General features: G+C 42.9%; 1 protein-coding gene across 2 annotated transcripts in view; it reads right to left on the bottom strand.

Moving 5' to 3' along the window:
- PAX5 (paired box 5) overlaps positions 1-22,632 on the bottom strand; it is a 517,932-nt gene that overhangs the window by 92,982 nt on the left and 402,318 nt on the right. For both annotated transcript variants that reach the window (XM_069767486.1, XM_069767494.1), the window contains one exon: positions 2,026-2,127. In XM_069767486.1, the coding sequence (XP_069623587.1) occupies positions 2,026-2,127 (102 nt within the window). The remainder of the gene's footprint in view (positions 1-2,025; positions 2,128-22,632) is intronic.

The following is a 22,632-nucleotide window of genomic DNA, read 5'->3' as shown; positions in this document are numbered from 1 at the left end:
GCCCACTATCTGAGAGAAAGAGATGGCACGCTTAGGACTGGCACACAAGCCCAAAGGCCAATATTAATCTCCCACTGATTGATTTATTGATTTTTTCAGGTAGAATTTAGAACCCAAATAAAGCAAAAAAAAAAAAAAATGGACTTTCTATGGCCCACTGAGTGAGTGATGATGCACACAGGAGTCAGGAGTGGCACACAAGCCCTGAGGCCAATATTTTTCTCCCACTGATTGATGTAGTGATTTTTTCAGGTAGATTTTAGAACCAAAATCAAGCAAAAAAATAAATAGGCTTTCTATGGCCCACTGAGTGAGTGATGATGCACACAGGAGTCAAGAGTGGCACACAAGCCCTGAGGCCAATATTTTTCTCCCACTGATTGATGTAGTGATTTTTTCAGGTAGATTTTATAACCCAAATCAAGCAAAAAAATAAATAGGCTTTCTATGGCCCACTGAGTGAGAGATGACACAGACAGGGATGGCACTCTAGCAGAAATGTCAATCTTAATCTCCCACAAAAAAAAAAAAAAAAACAGGGAGTGTCCTTCAATTACTATCTCCCTGCAGTAATCTCAGCCAGGTATGGCAGGCAGCAATAAGGAGTGGACTGATGCACAAATTAAATAAAAAGTGTGGACAAACCAAAAAGATAGCTGTGCAGAAAGGAAGGAACAAGAGGATTTGTGCTTTGAAAAAAGAAGTTGGTTTGCACAGCGGCGTACACACAGCAATGCAGCTATCAGGGAGCCTTCTAGGGCAGCCCAATGAGCTACAGCGCTGAGGGGGAAAAAAAAAAAATGTAGCTTCCACTGTCCCTGCACACCGAAGGTGGTGTTGGGCAGTGGAAATCGCTACAGCACAAGCGGTTTGGTGGTTAATGGACCCTGCCTAACGCTATCCCTGCTTCTGACGAAGCGGCAGCAACCTCTCCCTAAGCTCAGATCAGCAGCAGTAACATGGCGGTCGGCGGGAACTCCCCTTTATAGCCCCTGTGACGCCGCAGACAGCAAGCCAATCACTGCAATGCCCTTCTCTAAGATGGTGGGGACCAGGACCTATGTCATCACGCTGCCCACACTCTGCGTTTACCTTCATTGGCTGAGAAATGGCGCTTTTCGCGTCATTGAAACGCGACTTTGGCGCGAAAGTCGCGTACCGCATGGCCGACCCCGCACAGGGGTCGGATCGGGTTTCATGAAACCCGACTTTGCCAAAAGTCGGCGACTTTTGAAAATGAACGACCCGTTTCGCTCAACCCTACTTGCTGCATAAAATATCCCTTTCTTTGCCAGGTATTACTGTCTTAGCATAATCAATGTTATTATAGGGGTTGCCTGGGTATAGATATTTGATTACCTATCGATAGAATAGGTTTCCAGTAGCAGATAAGTGGGGTTCAATACCCAGTGCCCCTACTGATTAGCTGTTTTTTTTAGCGCAAGTCAGCTGTACACAGTTTGAACTGAACTGCTGTGAGAATCTCCATGCAAAGTGTAGAGGCCAATGTGGCTACTGCATTTCCAGCTTCCATTAAAAAGAGCAGGAACTGTGCTGCAGTAGTCCAAAATGATTGGCAGCGGCCATTAAACTTTGAATTAAGCTTGTAGATAGGTCATCAAACACATATGCCATGATAACCCCTGTCCCCTTTAACTTCACCTGTAAAATCCACAGACAAAGCCATTAGTTGAAGCTCCTGGAGTCTCACTTAATATTTATAAACTGGTGGCACAGGCAGCATGTATCAGATACTGGCAGTATGATCTCAGCCAGGTAGAGTTCATGTTTAGTAGCGCATTTTCTTGCCACTATATACCTAGTCAAAAACACCTGGTTCTTCGTATAACGATCACTTTCAGTCCCGCAGCATGGATATAATTGAAGGACACAAATAAATGTTGACATGCAGCAGCATTTTGAGTAATAACAAATGAACCGTATGCATTTAATTTGTTTTTGCTTTATTCAGAATCAGACTTCTCAATACGACACATTTTGCTACATTTGTTATTGCAAACTCACCAGGCACCATTCCTGTCAGCGTTGGAGCAGAGTAGCTGCCCTGTCCGGCAGGGGGGACGTGCGGAGGATACCCAGGGAGGGTTGTGCTCGCCAAATCACGACCTAGAGAATCAAGCACAACAAATCACAATGTGAAATCTCACAAATGCCAGGCATGCTTTTAGATCTCCCTCAGAGCTGTGAGCCCTGCCAATACATTTGTCATCAGCGCACAGTGTGAATATCAAGATCTCTTGATATTTTTGGTAGGAAAACACATTACTTTCTTTGTGTCTACAATATTTGTACAACATAGCATATTTCAAAAAACGATACTTGGAAACATAGTATGCAACTTACTGACAAAGAGGCTTCCATTTTTTTATGATGCCATTGGAAATAGAAAATACAGTATGGTGGAAGTTAAAAAATATATATACGGTAACTAATCTGTTTATTATTTTCTACAAGGCCAAAGACAAGCATGAGACAAGCAAAGGAAAGACAACCATAAGGTTTTCTTACTTATTATTTGAAATAAGCCATTTCCTTGAGTATTTTTACTGCATTATGTTTCAAGGAAACAGTCATTTGTGTTACTAGCTGTATTTTCATACAATTTGTACCTTTTATTTCAAGGAAGTGACTGATTTTGAAAAATGTATTTTGAAAGACCCTGTTAGAAAATTCTTAATTAAGAGATAGGCAATTGCTCTGGAAGATAGATGCAAACAACAGACTATAATTGTCACATTGTAATGCTTCATTTCTCCTGTGGAGGTGCTGCAGGGAAATTGAACACTTTCTGCTGCGTTTCCCTACAGCTGGTTGCTGGGAATCTTAGCGTTTGGACATTCTGTGATCATTTTAGTATTGGTAGACCCTTCTAACAAAATGGGATAATGCAAAGTAGAAAAAACATGTTGGGCCAGACTTAACAAAACAGTTTGGCTGGTTATGTTTTATCAGAGCTGTTTAGGAAATGAAAGCTGAGTTTAAATTGGTTGTTGGGGACAAAAAATACAGTTTTTCTATCAATGTGAAGCCCATTATTTGTATTTCAAATACTTTTGCATTAAAATCTATAAAAATATTTCACAAAAGTAAAAATTCAGTTTACAGTTTTACTTTGAGTGTTTTTCATTTCAGAAAACTATAATCAGTGCTTTAAAATATTGTAATTTTTAAAGAAAAAAAATTGTAGAACATTGCAAATATTATACAGTATATCCAAAAATTGGCCAGATAATTGAAAATATTTTATCAGTTTTATTTTTGTAAGCTCTCCACTTTCGATCTAATGTTGGAGACTTTCTTCAAAAAATATGACAAAAAATAGTCCTTTTCTATCATAATAAGTTGGGTGGTAGATATTTGTTTTCTCTGAAGAAGTCCTACATTGCCAAAAATGATGTTTGTGTGCCCTGACTATAATTGCCGTGGCAGCGAATACCCATGAACAGTTTTACAAATGATTCTTGGCAGCCTGAGATGTACATACTGCTGGGTTTCCAGCTATACTCTGTAAATGTATAAGAAAGGAAATTAATACAGCTTATTCAAAGAGATCCTACTATTCTCCCAATTATTTTAATGCATGGCATAGATGGTACAAAGCCCATTTGTATCAATTTTGTTATCTTAATTAGTCTCTACCACGTTAAATTGGAGGGCTATCATGCCCGTTCCATGAGCTAGGTAATGCCACAGGTGTGGGCATGAAATTAATAATGAGGCATGGCATTCACAGAGGGCATATGGGTCAGGCAGAACAGGCCTTAAATTAAACATTGATAAGCAGAACACAATTATCCATCATGTTTAAGTGACTGCATGAAATTAGCAGCCAGGAGAATGTGTCAACCAGAGGAGAGAATTTGCAGTAAAAATTGTGAGACTCAGGATGTCCACTGTGACTCTTGCTTAAAAAGCCGCAAGTGCCTTAATCTGTTATACAAGCCATAAAATTCAGATTAGGAGAACCACAATAATATTCTCTCCCCAGGTGTTGCTCTCAACTATGGCAGATTTTTTTTCTCTGTTGCTTTGCTTTGTAAAAAACAAAAAAACAATGTACTAATCATGTATAGGGAAGTTGAAACACAATGGAAGGTGTTTTCATTCGCTTCATTTCTTATTCCTGAACCTTTTTCTTTCCAATATGCAGTAAAATAAGCCAAGCACGTCATATAAAATTGAAATGCCTGTGTTGTTAGATTACAATCAGCGAGTGTGCAGTGAATAACATCTGCGGGGCGCACATGACGAGACAATAGCTACCTTTTCTTTTTATGACAATGAACCTGTAAGTAGATCTTAGTCTTCTGTTCCTTGTTAGAGATGATACCATTTACTTTAGGAAAACTCAAGAACTTTCTCAAACATAACGATTCAGGGTGATGGCTAATAAATAGTGTTACATTTAAACGGCTACAATTTTATACTAATGTATCATTGTATCATTGAAAACCCATCTCTTCAAACAAGCCTACCACATCAACTACTCAGTAAACTAACTTTGCCCTGTTCCCTCCTTCCAAATATTATTCTGAATCTGCACCCTACTATTCATCTGTCTCCACACCCTCCATGCACATGATAACTGCACTTGATACTTGACTATTGCACTTAAACACACGGGCTGATGACCGGATCATGCAGCTTCATATGAAAATCCCTATTTATTATAATTGCCAGACCTGAAATAACAAGCACTTTTCACCTATTGTGTCCCCCCATTTCCTTGTAGATTGTAAGCTTGCGAGCAGGGACCTCACCCCTAATGTCACTGTTTAAATTGTCTTAACTCGAACCAAATTTATTGTTTGTACATGTCCCCGCTTAATTGTAAAGTGCTGTGGAATATGTTGGCGCTATATAAATAAAAAATTATTATTATCATCAAATTTGCTTCCATGCCAAACAAGCACACTATCTTCACACAGCATATACTGTACATTGCATACATGTGATAGCTTTCAATATTTTGGAGCAATATGTCTTGTCTAATAATATTGTAGCAAGATAGTTCTTATTGAGTTGACGGAGGAGCAGTCTCTAAAAGCAGATTAGGGCAGGTAAACATTCTAAATTTTGATATAAATGTATGAATTTATTTTTTTTATCTAAAACAGAGATTAAACCAAGAGAAAGTTTCAGTACAAATGTCTTTTCATTATACAGCACAGACCAAAAGTTTGGACACAGCTTCTCATTTAAAGATTTTTCTGTATATGTATGAAAATTGTACATTCACACTGAAGGCATCAAAACTATGAATTAACACATGTGGAATTATATACTTAACAAAAAAGTGTGAAAACACTGAAATTATGTCTTATATTGTAGGTTCTTCAAAGTAGCCACCTTTTGCTTTGATGACTGCTTTGCACACTCTTGGCATTCTCTTGATGAGCAATGTTGGATAGGGCAGTTAAAGAGAGGATTTTGGGGGGATCTTAATGATAGACTATCAAAGGTGTACATGTAGATAATGAAATGTAAACGATGAAAAGATTGCATTAGTGCCACAAGACATTGAAACAGCTGATCAGTGGGGGTGCCGAGAGTTGGGACCCCCACCAATGCAATAATGATGGCACCCATCAGTCTGATTAGGATGTTTGAACACACAAATATATGTATATGTTATTAATGTTATTAATTACAAAAATCTTTCTGTGCTGAGATAGAAACTTATTGCATTGTTATATTGTCCATCCTCCTATCCCAGCAACTTTGTGTTTTTTTATTTTTGGACAGTTCACACCCCACTTCATTGCATCCTTGGTGGAGGGAACATGGCTGGTAAGCAGGCTATGCAATGATCCATGTCTTCCCAGCTTGTAGAGATAAGCAGGAGAAGAACTCACTTTTGCCAGTAATGGGCAGCGTCTTGTTTAGAAGTGGTGTGGACTGCTATACCTACAGCATGAGGATAGGACACAGGTCTCAATAGACGTAGAAATGCTGCCTGCCCATGAGGTCCTATTGGAAGCCAAGGGGCTGATGGGCTGAAAAGATGAAGTAACAGGGGAGGAGAATCCGAAAGACAGAGAGAATAATCTGCTTGTTCTGATGGGGCATATGTAACCCTTACATCTTTTTCTGTGCTCCTCTCAGCTGACGTGTGATCACAAAATTCAGCTGAGAGGAGCTCAGAAAAAGATTCATCATGCAGCCATCAATAGACAGTGCAACTCAGAGGCTATAGCTTGGAAACGGAGCAACATTTTTGAAACACAAATGAGTTTTGTATCTCAAAATACATATATTAAAAATAAAAATAGTCCCTAAATATCTCTATGTCCTTTAAAGAAAAGCTAAAATTTACCTGATTACATGTTTAAAACATTTAAATCTGATATTCAAGATGGAAGTGGGAGTGTAAAACAGTAATAGATTCATGGCACAACTTTTTCAGAAATACAAAAGAATATATACAAGCGTTAAACAGAAAAATTACATTTTATTAGAGTTCACGTTAGATTGAATTATCTCCCATGGAATTTGGTCTTAAAGAAATTGTTTGATCAGTTCTTAAAATGACAGCATCCAGGGTACAGTTCTGTGACAAGGGGAAGTGAAATTTAAACTTTGCAGGGCGGCTATTTCTTGATGGATAAAGCTTTGGAGATTTTAGGCTCCATTTACTTCTCAATCTAATTTTGTCCTCCGATGCACATTATGCCTGAAATGAGATCTCATGCGGCTTGATCAGTGCTCCTGCACAGGCAGAGGCAAAGCACTCACCTCTACTGTTGTTGTCGTTCCAAAGGAAAGCAATACTTTTATAATAGAAACACAGCAGGACCTAGACTAAACTCACTCTTGCAATTATCCAGATAGATGTTAGTTTTACAAGAACAGAAGTAAAACTGACTATATTTTATCTATGTATATCATTTATTGGGTTACCTTACTACCTCTATGACCTATACAGACAGGAAAATGTTGTGACTTGTCACCCTCTTCTAGTGTACAAATTAGTTCCCTCCCATGGCGCATTGTCCATAAGGCTCCATAGTTAACTGTTTTTTCTAGATTGTGAGCCCAATCGGGGACAGTGATGATAATGTGTGCTAACTGTAAAGCGCTGCGGAATATGTTAGCGCTATATAAAAATAAAGATTATTTATTATTATTGTCAAGGAGAACCAATTCTTCGCCCATAGACCTTCTAGTATGACACAGGGCCTGAGTAATTAAGTCTGACATTTCATATGCCATTCTTAATTATGGGTATGCAGGAAAAGAATGTGCCTAATTCATTAATAGGTGCCCGCTGCTTTATGAATTAGGTGCATCTTATCCTTAGTGTACACCTTGCCAGATGTATTAGTACATTTCTGGAAAAAAGTATGCCATAACTTTTGAAGAATATGTCAGGCAGACTTCACCATGCCTTGCGCACCCATGCTCACCAACTGTGGATCATCTGGTCGTAGCTTGCGTGAAAACACCAAAAGTCACTACTATTTTGCCCAACTGGCAATTTTGAAAGTGTTTTACTCCAGAAATCTGATAAAGACACTTTGATGAATTGGGGTTATGGTAATTTATTGGTGCAATATTATTATCCCATCATCATCATTATCATTAGGAGTAAAACAAATAAAATATAATAACAATTATTTCAGTGCTTCAGAAAAAGCAAAGGCAAAATTGCCCCCTTCCTCTCCTTTACCAAAATCTCTATACTTTATGTTGCAGTTCTCTTTGGTCCACAGCTCCACCAAGTCAGTGAGTTTTAGAAGTCCAATAGGTAATCCCATGGTGACTTTGGACAACAAGGAACTAAAGTTAATAAAGAGAAAAATCTCCAGTAAATGCCATACATATTCAAAGAAAAGTTGTCCTAGCTAAGTAATTCTTGAGATTCTTTTTAAAGGGGCTTATCTAGTTAACCGGTCACTTAAAAAAAAGTACCAATCATAAAAAATATTTCAGGATGCCCAACAGCTTAGAACTACAGTAATCTGCTAAAGTCTGTGGAGGAAAATAATATATATATATATATATATATATATATGTATATATATATATATATATATATATATATATATATACTTCTGACAACATGTCTCCGAATCTCCAAGCAATAAATTTTGTATTTTTTTCTGAAAAGGAGAAATGGTCAAAATTTAAACAATAGCCAGTGCTTTCAGACCTTAAATAACACAAAGAAAATAAGTTCATAATCACTTAGAAACAACCATACTAATATTTTAACTCAGGAAGAGTTCAGAAATCAATATTTTGTGGAATAACCATGATTATTAATCACAGCTTTCATGCATCTTGGCATGCTTTCCACCAGTCTTTTACGCTGCTCCTGGCGCAAAAATTTAAGCAGTTCTTCTTTGTTTGATGGCTTGTGACTATCCATCATCTTCTTGATTACATTCCAGAGGTTTTCAATGGGGTTCAGGTCTGGAGATTGGGCTGGCCATGACAGGGTTTTGATGTGGTGGTCTCTTAATTTTGCCAGAGTTGTATATATTATACACTATCGATGTTAAATTAAAAATCTCAAAGAGTAGAAACGCATGAGGTAATATACAAGTAACAAACAAGAGGATATCTAAAGGTGAAGAGGAATCAAAATCACTACCGCATGTGTACATAGGATAAGTGGAGACCCATCGGTGAAATTATAAGTATAAGAAGAAGAAACAAACCGAATACAAGCGTCTGCCTGATGAAGGCAGATGCCGAAACGCACATTGGGGTGGACGCATCCAGGAACAGTTCCACATCCCTCATCTCGCAGGTAATTGCAGTTTATTTACTTCTATCCTTGCTTTGTTGGCAATCATATATGAGGCTCATGCATACCACTTGGTTATCATTAATTGGCACATAGATATCATGTATATGCTCATGCATTTTACATAGGATACTTATTTGTATGGGGCTCATGCATACCACTTGGTTATCTTTTGTATTAAATGGCCTATAGAGATATATATGCATATGCACATACATTTTACATAGGGTACTTTCCTTGTGCACAAGGCACTTTATTTAGGACATTCATTTTTTCATGACCAGAACTATAATATATGTAATTTGTCACATCTTATCTAGAAATTTTCTATCCAGGCACCCAAGCTATTTTATGCTTACGCACTTTTGTACTTTTTATGGAATATAAACACAGGTATTGTGCTTTGTGATTTAAAATCTCTATATATAATTGTCTAAGTGTCTGTCTGTAACCAAATTCCCGCATCGCTGATGGGTCGCGCCCGGCCGGCATCGACCAATCAGCATTCATAAATGAACTACATACATATACTAGAACGAGAGTAACATGGAGGTCAGTCTGTGAGGGCGAGAATAACATGGACGACAGTCTGTGAGGGAGAGAATAACATGAAGAACAGTCTGTGAGGGAGAGAATAACATGAAGGACAGTCTGTGAGGGAGAGAATAATATGGAGGACAGTGTGTGAGGGAGAGAATAACATGGAGGACAGTCTGTGAGGGCGAGAATAACATGAAGGACAGTCTGTGAGGGAGAGAATAACATGGAGGACAGTCTGTGAGGGAGAGAACAACATGGAGGACAGTCTGTGAGGGAGAGAATAACATGGAGGACAGTGTGTGAGGGAGAGAATAACATGGAGGACAGTGTGTGATGGAGAGAATAACATGGAAGACAGTGTGTAAGGGAGAGAATAATTTTTTTCCCTTTTTTTAAGTTTATCATATGATAAAATAAATGGTGTCTTTGAAAACTATAAGTCATCCTGTAGAAAACAAGCTGTCATACAGCGATAGATGACTAATAAAGTTTTGACTCTTACAATAAAGACAGGAGAAAAACAATGGCAGTGTGTCCAATTGGTTGAAACATAAATGTAAGCAACAATGTGTTAGATGTTAAGTTCCCGCCGCTGCACAGGTGGAATCTCGAACCATCTCCGCTGCAGTCTCCCATTCTCCTCCAGCTGCAGTGGAGCCTGCTCAGCAGAGACGTCGGTCCCAGCATCTGGCTCAAGCTGATACTGTGCGGCTAGTTACTGCTGTCCTTCCAGGCTCAGCCATTGTAACCAGTACTGATCAGTGGCGAGCAGGTGTCCCTGGGACTAAGTCCTGCTTTTCCTCTTCTGAGCATGCCCAAGGGACTACCTCTCATTGGAGGTCGGGGGTCACATGCTCAGGTCCTGTAGCAGCTCCTATTGGACCACTAGGAATGTCCTGGAGAGCTTCTGCTATAAAAGGTTCGCATGGCCACACGGCCATGAGCTAGTATAAACCTATTATTGTGTGTGTGGATGTATGCCTGTCGATGGATGAAAGCTCGGAATCATTCCCATTCTTAGTGTTGTTCACTGTTCGCGAATGGTGGAAGCTACCTAGTGCCTAACAGTGCTATCCTAACAGTGCTATCCCGCACAGCTAGCACACAATACAGCGTCTGATAGCAGTGACTAATTAAGTAAAAAGGGCAGCACACTGCAGCGCCAAAACATGCAAACTTGAAAACACGAAATTTGAACTGCATTACTGTACTAGAAATATGAAAAATGAGAGCTTTTAGCGCATAAAAATGGCCATATTTATGTGTACCTCGTAGCCACTTTACGGCATCTCTCTTATACGAGGTCCTACGCTTGACCTACCTCACCGAGAATAAACGTCTCCATCTGAATGGGTACATGTGAAACCTCTTCTTGGACTCAAATTCTCTCTTTCTGTGGAGGGGTATTGGACCTACTATAATTAAAACACCTGTGGCTAGGAGGCGGGGAGTGCACGATCAGAAGGCTAAAGAATACATTTCAAAAACCTGACCTGCACATCCAAACATAGACTGAGTGTGAACAGGTGCTGAACCCAGAGTCGCCAACTCGTATATAGTTAAGTAAAAAGGGCAGCACACTGCAGCGCCAAAACATGCAAACTTGAAAACACGAAATTTGAACTGCATTACTGCACTAGAAATAGGTCAAGCGTAGGATTTTTATGCGCTAAAAGCTCTCATTTTTCATATTTCTAGTGCAGTAATGCAGTTCAAATTTCGTGTTTTCAAGTTTGCATGTTTTGGCGCTGCAGTGTGCTGCCCTTTTTACTTAACTATATACGAGTTGGCGACTCTGGGTTCAGCACCTGTTCACACTGACGAAGCCGGTAGCCCGGCGAAACGCGCGTCGAGGTGCGCTCCAGGCTGTGTGTCCCCCCTCTTCTGTGTCTGACCAACATGACTACAGGTATTATTATCACCGCAATTACTTCATCATATGTGCAGCCTTTGCCACGTATTTAGCACCTGATCAACTAGTATGAGCTATTATATTTAGATTAGGTTTAGGCTTTACATGTGGTGTATATACTAAGCTGCACCATTGCACCAGTGACTTGCTATGATAGAATGCTATGTGTGTGCAGCTGGATTAGTTAAACCTTGATCTGTAGTCATTCTATTGGAGGGAGGGTATGCCAGCCTCTGGCTCTGTGACGACTCCGTTCGTGTGACCTTTACTCACTTTATTATTGTATGTGTTATGTCATGTTGTTTTTATATTTTTGTAACTAATAAATAGATGGTTTTTATAGTTTAACTTACTTATGATCCAGTCTCTTCATTTTTTCTCTATTTATGCCCATTATATATTAATGGAGGGATCTTAGCAATATTATGAGGATATTTGTAGCTACCTGTTCACACTCAGTCTATGTTTGGATGTGCAGGTCAGGTTTTTGAAATGTATTCTTTATTCTTTAGCCTTCTGATCGTGCACTCCCCGCCTCCTAGCCACAGGTGTTTTAATTATAGTAGGTCCAATACCCCTCCACAGAAAGAGAGAATTTGAGTCCAAGAAGAGGTTTCACATGTACCCATTCAGATGGAGACGTTTATTCTCGGTGAGGTAGGTCAAGCGTAGGACCTCGTATAAGAGAGATGCCGTAAAGTGGCTACGAGGTACACATAAATATGGCCATTTTTATGCGCTAAAAGCTCTCATTTTTCATATTTCTAGTGCAGTAATGCAGTTCAAATTTCGTGTTTTCAAGTTTGCATGTTTTGGCGCTGCAGTGTGCTGCCCTTTTTACTTAACTATATACGAGTTGGCGACTCTGGGTTCAGCACCTGTTCACACTCAGTCTATGTTTGGATGTGCAGGTCAGGTTTTTGAAATGTATCCTTTAGCCTTCTGATCGTGCACTCCCCGCCTCCTAGCCACAGGTGTTTTAATTATAGTAGGTCCAATACCCCTCCACAGAAAGAGAGAATTTGAGTCCAAGAAGAGGTTTCACATGTACCCATTCAGATGGAGACGTTTATTCTCGGTGAGGTAGGTCAAGCGTAGGACCTCGTATAAGAGAGATGCCGTAAAGTGGCTACGAGGTACACATAAATATGGCCATTTTTATGCGCTAAAAGCTCTCATTTTTCATATTTCTAGTGCAGTAATGCAGTTCAAATTTCGTGTTTTCAAGTTTGCATGTTTTGGCGCTGCAGTGTGCTGCCCTTTTTACTTAACTATATACGAGTTGGCGACTCTGGGTTCAGCACCTGTTCACACTCAGTCTATGTTTGGATGTGCAGGTCAGGTTTTTGAAATGTTTTTGAAATGATAGCAGTGACTGCCAGTGCGGCGCCATGCGCTAATAGAGCGCTTTCCTGACTCAAGTCTGGGTGGTTAGTGGCATCCGCCAGGGTGGCGCTGTACGCACTCTTGTGCAGAAAATTATTAGTTCTGTTAATCTCTGACACCTCAGTAGCAGTGTCGAGCGCAAGAGGTCTAGAGGAACTCTTTCCCTGAGTCTTGGGACAGAGTTCTGTGACTCTTTGCTTGTGCTCTTTGTGCGGTACCGCAGTCCTGTGACGCAACAGGGTTCACTTCCTTCATACCGGGTGAAGCTAACCTGTGTGTTTATCCACATTAAACCGCCATATAGTCCATCATTACTCAGTAGCAGGTTCCATCTCGGCACGGTGGACCCCGGGATTCGAACGCACCTTATACCATCCTTATAATTATTTGGTGCATTCCGCTAACCTTAACATTATACTAGCACAGGGGTCTGGCTAGTAATGGCGGACAAACAGCGACTGCAGAGGTACATCCAGCAGCTGGAGGGCAGGTTGGCGGCTCTTGAGCGCACAACCTTTGCTGTGGATGTTGCCACAGCAGCTGTTCAGGCTGCTAGCGTGGCTGCAGCTAGTTTTTCCACTGCCACCCCTGTTCCGACCTTATCCTGCCTCCCGCTGCCAGATAAGTACTCTGACGATAGCAAGTCATGCAGGGGATTCGTGAGCCAGTGTGCTATACATCTTGAGCTTCTGGCTGCATGTTTCCCCTCAGAGCGGGCTAAAGTGGGATTCATAATATCTCTCTTGTCGGACAGGGCGTTGGACTTGGCTACACTGCTGTGGGAGCATGACGATCATGTGGTGCAGAGTGCTCTGCGGTTCCTGAGTACTCTGAAACAGGTCTTTTTGGAACCTCAAGTCACCCATGAAACAGCGCTCCAACTGCTGGCACTGACACAGGGCTCATCCTTGTTCAGTCATTTTTACATCCACTTCCGGACTTTAGCATCCGAGCTGGAGTGGTCGGATAAAGCCCTCATTCCTGTATTTTGGAGGGGGCTGGCTGACCATGTGAAGGTTGCTTTGGCCACTAGGGAGATTCTCGCCACAATGGAGGAGTTAATAGGCCTGTATCAACTTGCATCGACCTTCGTTTTAACGAGCGAAGGTTGGAGCGAGCCCAGTGTAGGCAGAGCTTTCGGCTGGCTCCCACCTTCGCCATACCTCTGGAATCTCCGGTCCAAGCGTCCGATCCACATGAGGCCATGGAGGTGTCACGAGCGGGATCTATGCCTCGGATCGCTAGTGCACTCAAGGTCTATCATGTCTTCCGGCGGTCAGGACATCTTGCCTCCAGATGTTCCCAGCAGTCGGAAAAACGTCAGCGTCTAGTGGATGTAGGAGGAGGTACACTAGACACGGCAACGTTTTCCTCCAAACTGTCCTTCAAAGGGACAATCACCTTTGGCCCATCCACTCTTACAGTCGAGCTGTGTGTGGATTCCGGGGCGGAGGGGAATTTTATGTCCTCTGCCTTCGCCCAAGCCACGCAATACCCCTGGTGAAGCTCGCCAAGCCGGTGACTGTACGAGTGGTGAATGGGTCGACTCTGCCCTCACAAATAACACACCAGACCATCCCATTTATTTTATGCTAGTCATTTTTTCTTGTCATTCTTGAGGGAATTGATGAAGTTCTGTTAGGGATACCATGGCTACGCTACCACTCTCCTCATATAGAGTGGTCCTCTGGGAGAATTCTGGGATGGAGTGAATCTTGTGAGGGTAGATGTCTGAGGGAGTGTGTTCAGGTTGCTACTACTGATGTACCCACAGATCTTTCTTCTCTCCCCAAGCACTATTGGCCCTATGCAGACGTGTTCTCCAAGAGGGCTGCAGAGACCCTTCCACCCCACCGCCCCTATGACTGTCCTATTGACCTCTTGCCTGGTGCCAAGCCTCCCCGGGGTCGAGTCTATCCCCTATCTCTCCCGGAGACAGAGGCGATGACCCAATACATTCAGGAGAATCTGGCAAGAGGATTCATTAGGAAGTCAGTGTCACCTGCAGGGGCAGAGTTCTTCTTCATGCAGAAGAAGAATGAAGAACTACATCCATGCATAGATTACAGGGGTCTTAACGCAATCACCGTTAAGAACAAATACCCCCTGCATCTGATATCTGAGCTATTCGATAGGTTGCGGGGAGTGAGGGTATTTACTAAGCTTGATCTGCGGGGTGCTTACAACCTGATTCAGATGCGTGATGGGGACGAATGGAAGACGGCATTTAACACCAGAGACGGGCACTATGAATACCTGGTGATCCCCTACGGGCTCTGTAATGCTCCTGCTGTTTTCCAAGACTTTGTGAATGATATCTTCCGGGATATGCTCACCACCTCGGTTGTAGTCTATCTGGATGATATTCTCATCTACTTTCCAGATATAGACTCCCACCAGAGAGATGTTTGCAAAGTCTTCGACCACCTACGGGCAAACTCCCTCTATGCCAAGTAGGAGAAGTGTGTGTTTGAGCAGGAGTCCTTGCCTTTCCTTGGCTATATCATCTCCGCCCAGGGACTGGCTATGGATCCTGCCAAGCTACAGGCTGAGATGGACTGGCAGGAACCCCATTCTCTCAAAGCGGTGCAGCGCTTTATGGGATTCATTAACCCTCTTCATGACCCAGCCTATATTGACCTTAATGACCTGGCCATTTTTTGCAATTCTGACCAGTGTCCCTTTATGAGGTAATAATTCAGGAACGCTTCAACGGATCGCAGGGATTCTGAGATTTTTGTTTCGTGACATATTGGGCTTCAAGTTAGGGGTAAATTTAGGTCGATAATTTTTGCATTTATTTGTGAAAAAACAAAAATTTTGCAAAAATTTTGAAAATATCACAATTTTCAAATTTTTAATTTTTATTCTGTTAAACCAGAGAGTTATGTGACACAAAATAGTTAATAAATAACATTATCCACATGTCTACTTTACATCAGCACAATTTTGGAAACAACATTTTTTTTACTAGGAAGTTATAAGGGTTAAAATTTGCCTAGCAATTTCTCATTCTTACAGCAAAATTTACAAAACCATTTTTTTTAAGGAACACCTCACATTTGAAGTGAGTTTGAGGGGTCTATATGGCTGAAAATACCCAAAAGTGACACCATTCTAAAAACTGCACCCCTCAAGGTTCCCAAAACTACATTCAAGAAGTTTATTAACCCTTCAGGTGTTTCACAGCAGCGGAAGCAAAATGGTAAGAAAAAATGAACATTTAACTTTTTAGTCACAAAAATGGTCTTTTAGCAACAATTTTTTTATTTTACCAAGGGTAAAAGGAGAAACTGGACCCCAAAAGCTGTGGTCCAATTTGTCCTGAGTACGCCGATACCCCATATGTGGGGGGGAACCACTGTTTGGGTGCACGACAGGGCTCAGAAGAGAAGGAATGCCATTTTACTCTTTGAATGAAAAGTTGGCTTCAATTTTTAGCAGACACTATGTCGAGTTTGGAGAATCCCTGTGTGCCTAAAGATTGGAGCTCCCCCACAAGTGACCCCATTTTGGAAACTAGTCCTCCCGAAGGAACTTATCTAGATGCTTAGTGAGCACTTTAAACCCCCAGGTGCCTCACAAATTGATCCGTAAAATGAAAAAGTACTTTTTTTCACAAAAAAGTTTTTTAGCCTCAATTTTTTTATTTTTGCATGGACATCAGGATAAAATGGATCCTAAAATTTGTTGGGCAATTTCTCCTGAGTACACCAATACCTCATATGTGGGGGTAAACCACTGTTTGGGCCCATGGCAGGACTCGGAAGGGAAGGAGCGCATTTGACTTTTTGAATGGAAAATCAGCTCCAATCGTTAGCGGACACCATGTCGTGTTTGGAGAGCCCGTGTGTGACTAAACATTAGAGCTCCCCCACAGGTGACCCCATTTTGGAAACAAGAGCCCCCAAGGAACTTATCTAGATGTGTGGTGAGCACTTTGAACCCCCAAGTGCTTCACAGAAGTTTATAACGCAGAGCCATGAAAATAAAAAATCATTTTTCTTTCCTCAAAAATTATTTTTTTAGCCGCAATTTTTTTATTTTCACAAGGGTAACAAGAGAAATTGGACCCCAAAAGTTGTTTTCCAGTTTTTTCTGAATACTCTGATACCCCACATATGTGGGGTAAACCACTATTTGGGCACACGTCGGGGCTCGGAAGGGAAGTAGTGACGTTTTGAAATGCAGACTTTGATGGAATGGTCTGCGGGCGTCATGTTGCGTTTGCAGAGCCCCTGATGTGCATAAACAGTAGAAACCCCCACAAGTGACCCCATTTTGGAAACTAGACCGCCCAAGGAACTTATCTAGATGTGTGGTGAACACTTTCAACCCCCAAGTGCTTCACAGACGTTTCTAACGCAGAGCCGTGAAAATAAATAAAAAGATTTTTTCTTTCCTCAAAAATGATTTTTTAGCCTCCAATTTTTTATTTTCACAAGGGTGACAGGAGAAATTGGACCCCAAAAGTTGTTGTCCAGTTTGTCCTGAGTATGCTGGTACCCTATATGTGGGGGTAAACCACTGTTTTGGCACACGTCGGGGTTTGGGAGGGAGCACCAGTTGTCTTTTTGAACGCAAGATTGGATGGAATCAATAGTGGCGCCATGTTGACCCCCTGATGTGCCAAAACAGTGGAAACCCCTCAATTCTATCTCCAACACTAACCCCAACACATCCCTAGCCCTGATCCCAACTCTGACCATGACCCTAATCACAACCCTAACCCCAACACACCCCTAATCACAACCCTAACCACAACCCTAACCCCAACACACCCCTAACCCTAATCCCAGCCATAACCCTAACCACAAGCCTAACCCTAACCCCAACACACCCCTAACCCTAATCTTAACCCTAATTCCAACCCTAACCCTAATTCCAACCTTAACTCTAATTCCAACCCTAAGGCTATGTGCCCACGATGCGGTTTTGTGTGCGGATTTTTCCGCACCGTTTTTTAAAAATTCGCAGGTAAAATGCACTGTGTTTTACCTGCAGATTTACTGCGGATTTCCAGTGTTTTTGGAGAGGGTTTCACTAGTGGATTCCTATACAGGAACAGGTGTAAAATGCTGTGGAATCCGCACAAAGAATTGACATGCTGCAGAAAATACAACGCAGCCTTTCCGCGCGATATTTTCCGCACCATGGGCACAGCGGATTTGATTTTCCATAGGTTTACATGGTACTGTAAACGTGATGGAAAACTGCTACGAATCCACAGCCAAATCTGCACCATGCGCACATAGCCTAATTCTAACCCTAATTCTAACCGTAACCCTAACCCTAATTGCAACCCTAATTGCAACCCTAACCCTAGTTCTAACCCTAACCCTAACCTTAGTTCTAACCCTAACCCTAGTTCTAACCCTAACCCTAGTTCAAACCCTAACCCTAGTGGAAAAATAAATGTATTTTCTTTATTTTATTATGTTCCCTACCTATGGGGGTGATAAAGGGGGGGGGAGTTATTTGCTATTTTTTTTATTTTGATCACTGTGATATGAACTATCACAGTGATCAAAATGAATGAATCTGCCGGCCGGCAGATTGGGCGGGCGCACTGCGCATCCGCCCGCCATTTTGGAAGATGGCAGCACCTATGGAAAGGACGGACGGACTCCAGAAGGGAAACCGGAGGTTGGTAAGTATGGGGGGTGGGATCGGAGCATGGGGTAGCAGACAGGAGGACAGAGGGGAGAAGAGGACAGGACAGAGGATGGGGCGGTGGATCAGTGGCTGGGGCAGGGGCAGATCAGGGTTTTCAGCCATGGCCGATGATATTGCAGCATCGGCCATGGCTGGATTGTAATATTTCACCAATTTTCATTTGTGAAATATTACGATTGCTCTGATTGAAAGTGAAAGTGAACCGTCACTTTCAACAGCCAATGAGAGCAATCGTAGCCATGGGGGGCAAAGCCACCCCTGCTGGGCTCAATTACCACTCCCCCTGTCCCTGCAGATCAGGTGAAATTACAATTAACCCTTTCACCCGATCTGCAGGAACGCGATCCTGACATGACACCACATAGGCGTCACAGGTCGGATTGGCACCGACTTTCATGATGCCTACATGGTGTCACAGGTCGGGAAGGGGTTAACTATTATCGCCAGTTCATTCCCCACTTCTCAACTTTGGTAGCTCCCTTGGTAGCCCTCACCAAGAAGGGAGCAAATCCCAAATTGTGGTTGGAGGAGGTCTCCAAGGCCTTCCTCTCTATTTAGTCTCAATTTTGCTAGCGCTCCCATCCTACATCGCCCTGATGTAGATAAACCATTTATGATGGAGGTGGATGCCTCATCCATCAGTGCTGGAGCAGTCCTCTTCCAAAAGGATGCTCAAGGTCGGAAGCATCCTTGCTTCTTTTTCTCCAAGACCTTCACACCAGCAGAGAAGAATTATTCCATCGGGGACAGGGAGTTGCTAGCTATAAAGTTGGCCTTCTCGGTGTGGAGACACCTCCTAGAGGGGGCTGATTTTCCCTTCCAAGTACACAAGTGTATACTGACCACAAAAATTTGCTTTATTTACAGACTGCCCAGCGGCTAAACTCTCGCCAGGCTAGATAGTCCTTGTTCTTCTCCCGTTTCCACTTCACCCTCCATTATCTTTCCGGGGAGAAGAACATCCATGCTGAAGCTCTCTCCCGCTCCATAGTGTCATCAGTAGAGGAGGAGGAGGAGCCTCGGTTAATTGTCCCTTCGGAGAGCCAGAAGACCGTGGCCCCGGTTTCACTAGAGTCTCTGCCCGACTATATTCGGGCGTGTTTCTCCTGCGCCAAGAATAAGTCTCCTCGACAACGGCCTGCTGGGCTACTTTACCTCCTGCCGGTGGCGGACAGGCCCTGGGAAATGGTCGGGATGGATTTTGTGGTAGGCTTACCCAAGTCCCGTAACTGCACTATTATTTGGGTAGTCATCGACCATTTTTCCAAAATGGTGCACTTGGTGCCTCTTCCACGACTACCTTCTGCACGGGCCTTGGCGGCATTTTTTATTAAGCACGTTTTCCGCCTACACATTATGCCAGACAAAATTGTCAGTGACCGGGGTCCCCAGTTTGCGTCTCGGTTCTGGAGAGAGCTTTGTCGTCATCGAGCTGAATCTCTCTTCAGCATACCATCCCGAGATGAATGGGTTGTAGAGAGGGCCAACCAGACCCTGGTCACATACCTGCAACATTTTGTCTCAGCTTGGCAGGATGACTGGGCATCCTTGCTACCATGGGCGGAGTTTGCGCTGAACAACGCCATAGCTGACTCCACTGGGCAGACCCTATTCCTCCTTAATTATGGCCAGTATCCATGGGTTCCTGTAACCATGCCCTTGTCTTCTGCCAACTCCAAGGTGGCAGACTGGGCTGTGGAGGCACGTGACATTTGGGACCACACACAGGATGCTATCCGGCCCTCCAAGGAGAGAATGAGGGTCCCCACCGATGCACATCGGTGCCCCGCTCTGACCTTTGCTCCTGGAGATTTAGTGTCTCCGCCCGTAACATCAGGCTGCGAGTTGAGTCCACTAAGTTTGTGCCTCGCTACCTAGGTCCCTTCAAGGTCCTGGATCAGGTTAATCCTGTGGTCTACCGTCTGGCTCTTTCTCCATGCCCAGGCATCGCCGACACCTTTCATGTGTCCCTCCTAAAGCCCGTCCACTTGTCCCGGTTTTCCGAGTCATCTGCCGGGACATCGGGCTCGTCCACGGACGAATACGAGGTGAATGCCATCATAGGGCATAAGGTGGTACGTGGCAAAAAATTCTATTGGGTGGATTGAAAAAGTCAAGGCCCAGAGGACAGGTCCTGGGAGCCTTTTGAGCACATTCGGGCTCCACAGCTCATTGCTGCCTTTGAGCATAGCGAGGTCCAAGGAGGGGGGCAATGTTAGGTGTCGAGTTCCTACCGCAGCACATGGGGAATCTCGAACCATCTCCGCTGCAGTCTCCCATTCTCCTCCAGCCGCAGTGGAGCCTGCTCAGCTGAGACGTCGGTCCCAGCATCTGGCTCAAGCTGATACTGTGTGGCTGGTTACTGCTGTCTTTCCAGGCTCAGCCATTGTAACCAGTACTGATCAGTGGTGAGCAGGCGTCCCTGGGACTAAGTCCTGCTTCTCCTCTTCTGAGCATGCCCAAGGGACTACCTGTCATTGGAGGATGGGGGTCACATGCTCAGGTCCTGTAACAGCTCCTATTGGACCACTAGGAATGTCCTGGAGAGCTTCCGCTATAAAAGGTTCGCATGGCCGCACAGCCATGCGCTAGTATAAACCAATTATTGTGTGTGAGTTGATGTATGCCTGTCAATGGATGAAAGCTCGGAATCATTCCCATTCCTAGTGTTGTTGACTGTTCGCAAATGGAGGAAGCTACCTAGCGCCTGACAGTGCTATCCCGCACAGCTAGCACATGATACAGCGTCTGATAGCAGTGACCGCCAGCGCGGCGCCGTGCGCTAATAGAGCGCTTTCCTGACCCAAGTCTTGGTGGTTAGTGGCGTCTGCAGGGCAGCGCTGCACGCACTCTTGTGCAGAAAATTATTAGTTCTGTTAATCTCTGACACCTCAGTAGCAGTGTCGAGCGCTAGGGGTCTAGAGGAACTCTTTCCCTGAGTCTTGGGACAGAGTTCTGTGACTCTTTGCTTGCGCTCTTTGTGCGTTACCGCGGCCCTTTGACGCAAAAGGGTTTGCTTCCTTCCTACCGGGTGAAGCTAACCCGTATGTATATCCAATACTGCCATATTGTCCGTCATTACTCAGCAGCAGGTTCCATCTCTGCACGTGGACCCCGGGCTGCGAACGCACCTTATACCATCCTTATAATTATTTGGTGCGATCTGCTAGCCCTAACACAATGTTTATATGAACACTAGATGGTGGCCCGATTCTAACGCATCGGGTATCTACTATATAATCGTCTAATTCTGTCTGTTTGTAACGGAAATCCCGCGTCGCTGATTGGTCTCGCCAGCTGCCCGCGACCAATCAGCGATATTGGCGCAGTCCGGCTGCGAATTGGCACAGAATTTGAACCACGCTTTGCTGATTGGTCGCGCCCGGCTGGCCGTGACCAATCAGCGATATTGGCTCAGGATTTAAACCCAGCTGCGCTGATTGGTCGCGCCCGGCCAGACGCGATCAATCAGCGATATTGGCACCGGATTTAAATACTGCTTCACTCATAATGTATATATTTTACCCAGAAAATCCTGTGTATTCATTGCATTATTCTTAAATCTTCATAAATAAACTATATACATATTCTAGAATACCCAATGCGTTAGAATTGGCCACCATCTAGTGTATATATAACTGTTCCTGGATTCCACGTCCACTTCTTTCTGGTTATTTTTCCCACCCCTATCTAAATTTTAATTTTTATGCAACTAATAAAATTTCACTTTATATTTATCAAAGACTCTTGTATTCGGTTTGTTTCTATTATTATTCTACTGATGTTATAATATTGTTTCATATATTTTAGTCTCAGCGACTCTTCTCGAAGACCCAGGTTGGGTCAAAACGTCTACCTAAGTCATACCTAAGACGTTTTTTCCTTTATTGGATTTATACTTTTTGATTTACATCTACGTATGTACATCACTGAATAAACTATCACCTTGCAACCTATACTTGAAGAGTGCGGCAGGCAATAACAGAGACAGAGTCAGAGGCAGAGACTCAGCACTGGACTCAGTAACACACAGTATGTTCAGCTTTTTAAAACAAGCTGTTGCCGCATAGAGGGGTTTTCTCAAACTGGAAAACTTATTTAAAAGGTACTTTAAAAGACATGATTGTGATGACAAACACTCATAACAACTATTTTTCATGGAATTTTTTTACTTTGAGGTGGTAGAATAAATTGCCCAAATCCAGAATCTATGGACTCTTAATCTGAACTTTTGGGGTCACAGTTGGATAGGAATATTTGTTTAAGTCTTAACTAAATGGCGGTAATTGCTAATCATATTATTATTATTATTACACATGATACATACTGGGATAGGATCTTGGAG

Source organism: Ranitomeya imitator, chromosome 1, assembly GCF_032444005.1.
Source record: "Ranitomeya imitator isolate aRanImi1 chromosome 1, aRanImi1.pri, whole genome shotgun sequence".
NCBI classification, from domain to species: Eukaryota; Metazoa; Chordata; class Amphibia; order Anura; family Dendrobatidae; genus Ranitomeya; species Ranitomeya imitator.
This window is presented reverse-complemented; position numbering and strand designations above follow the sequence as displayed.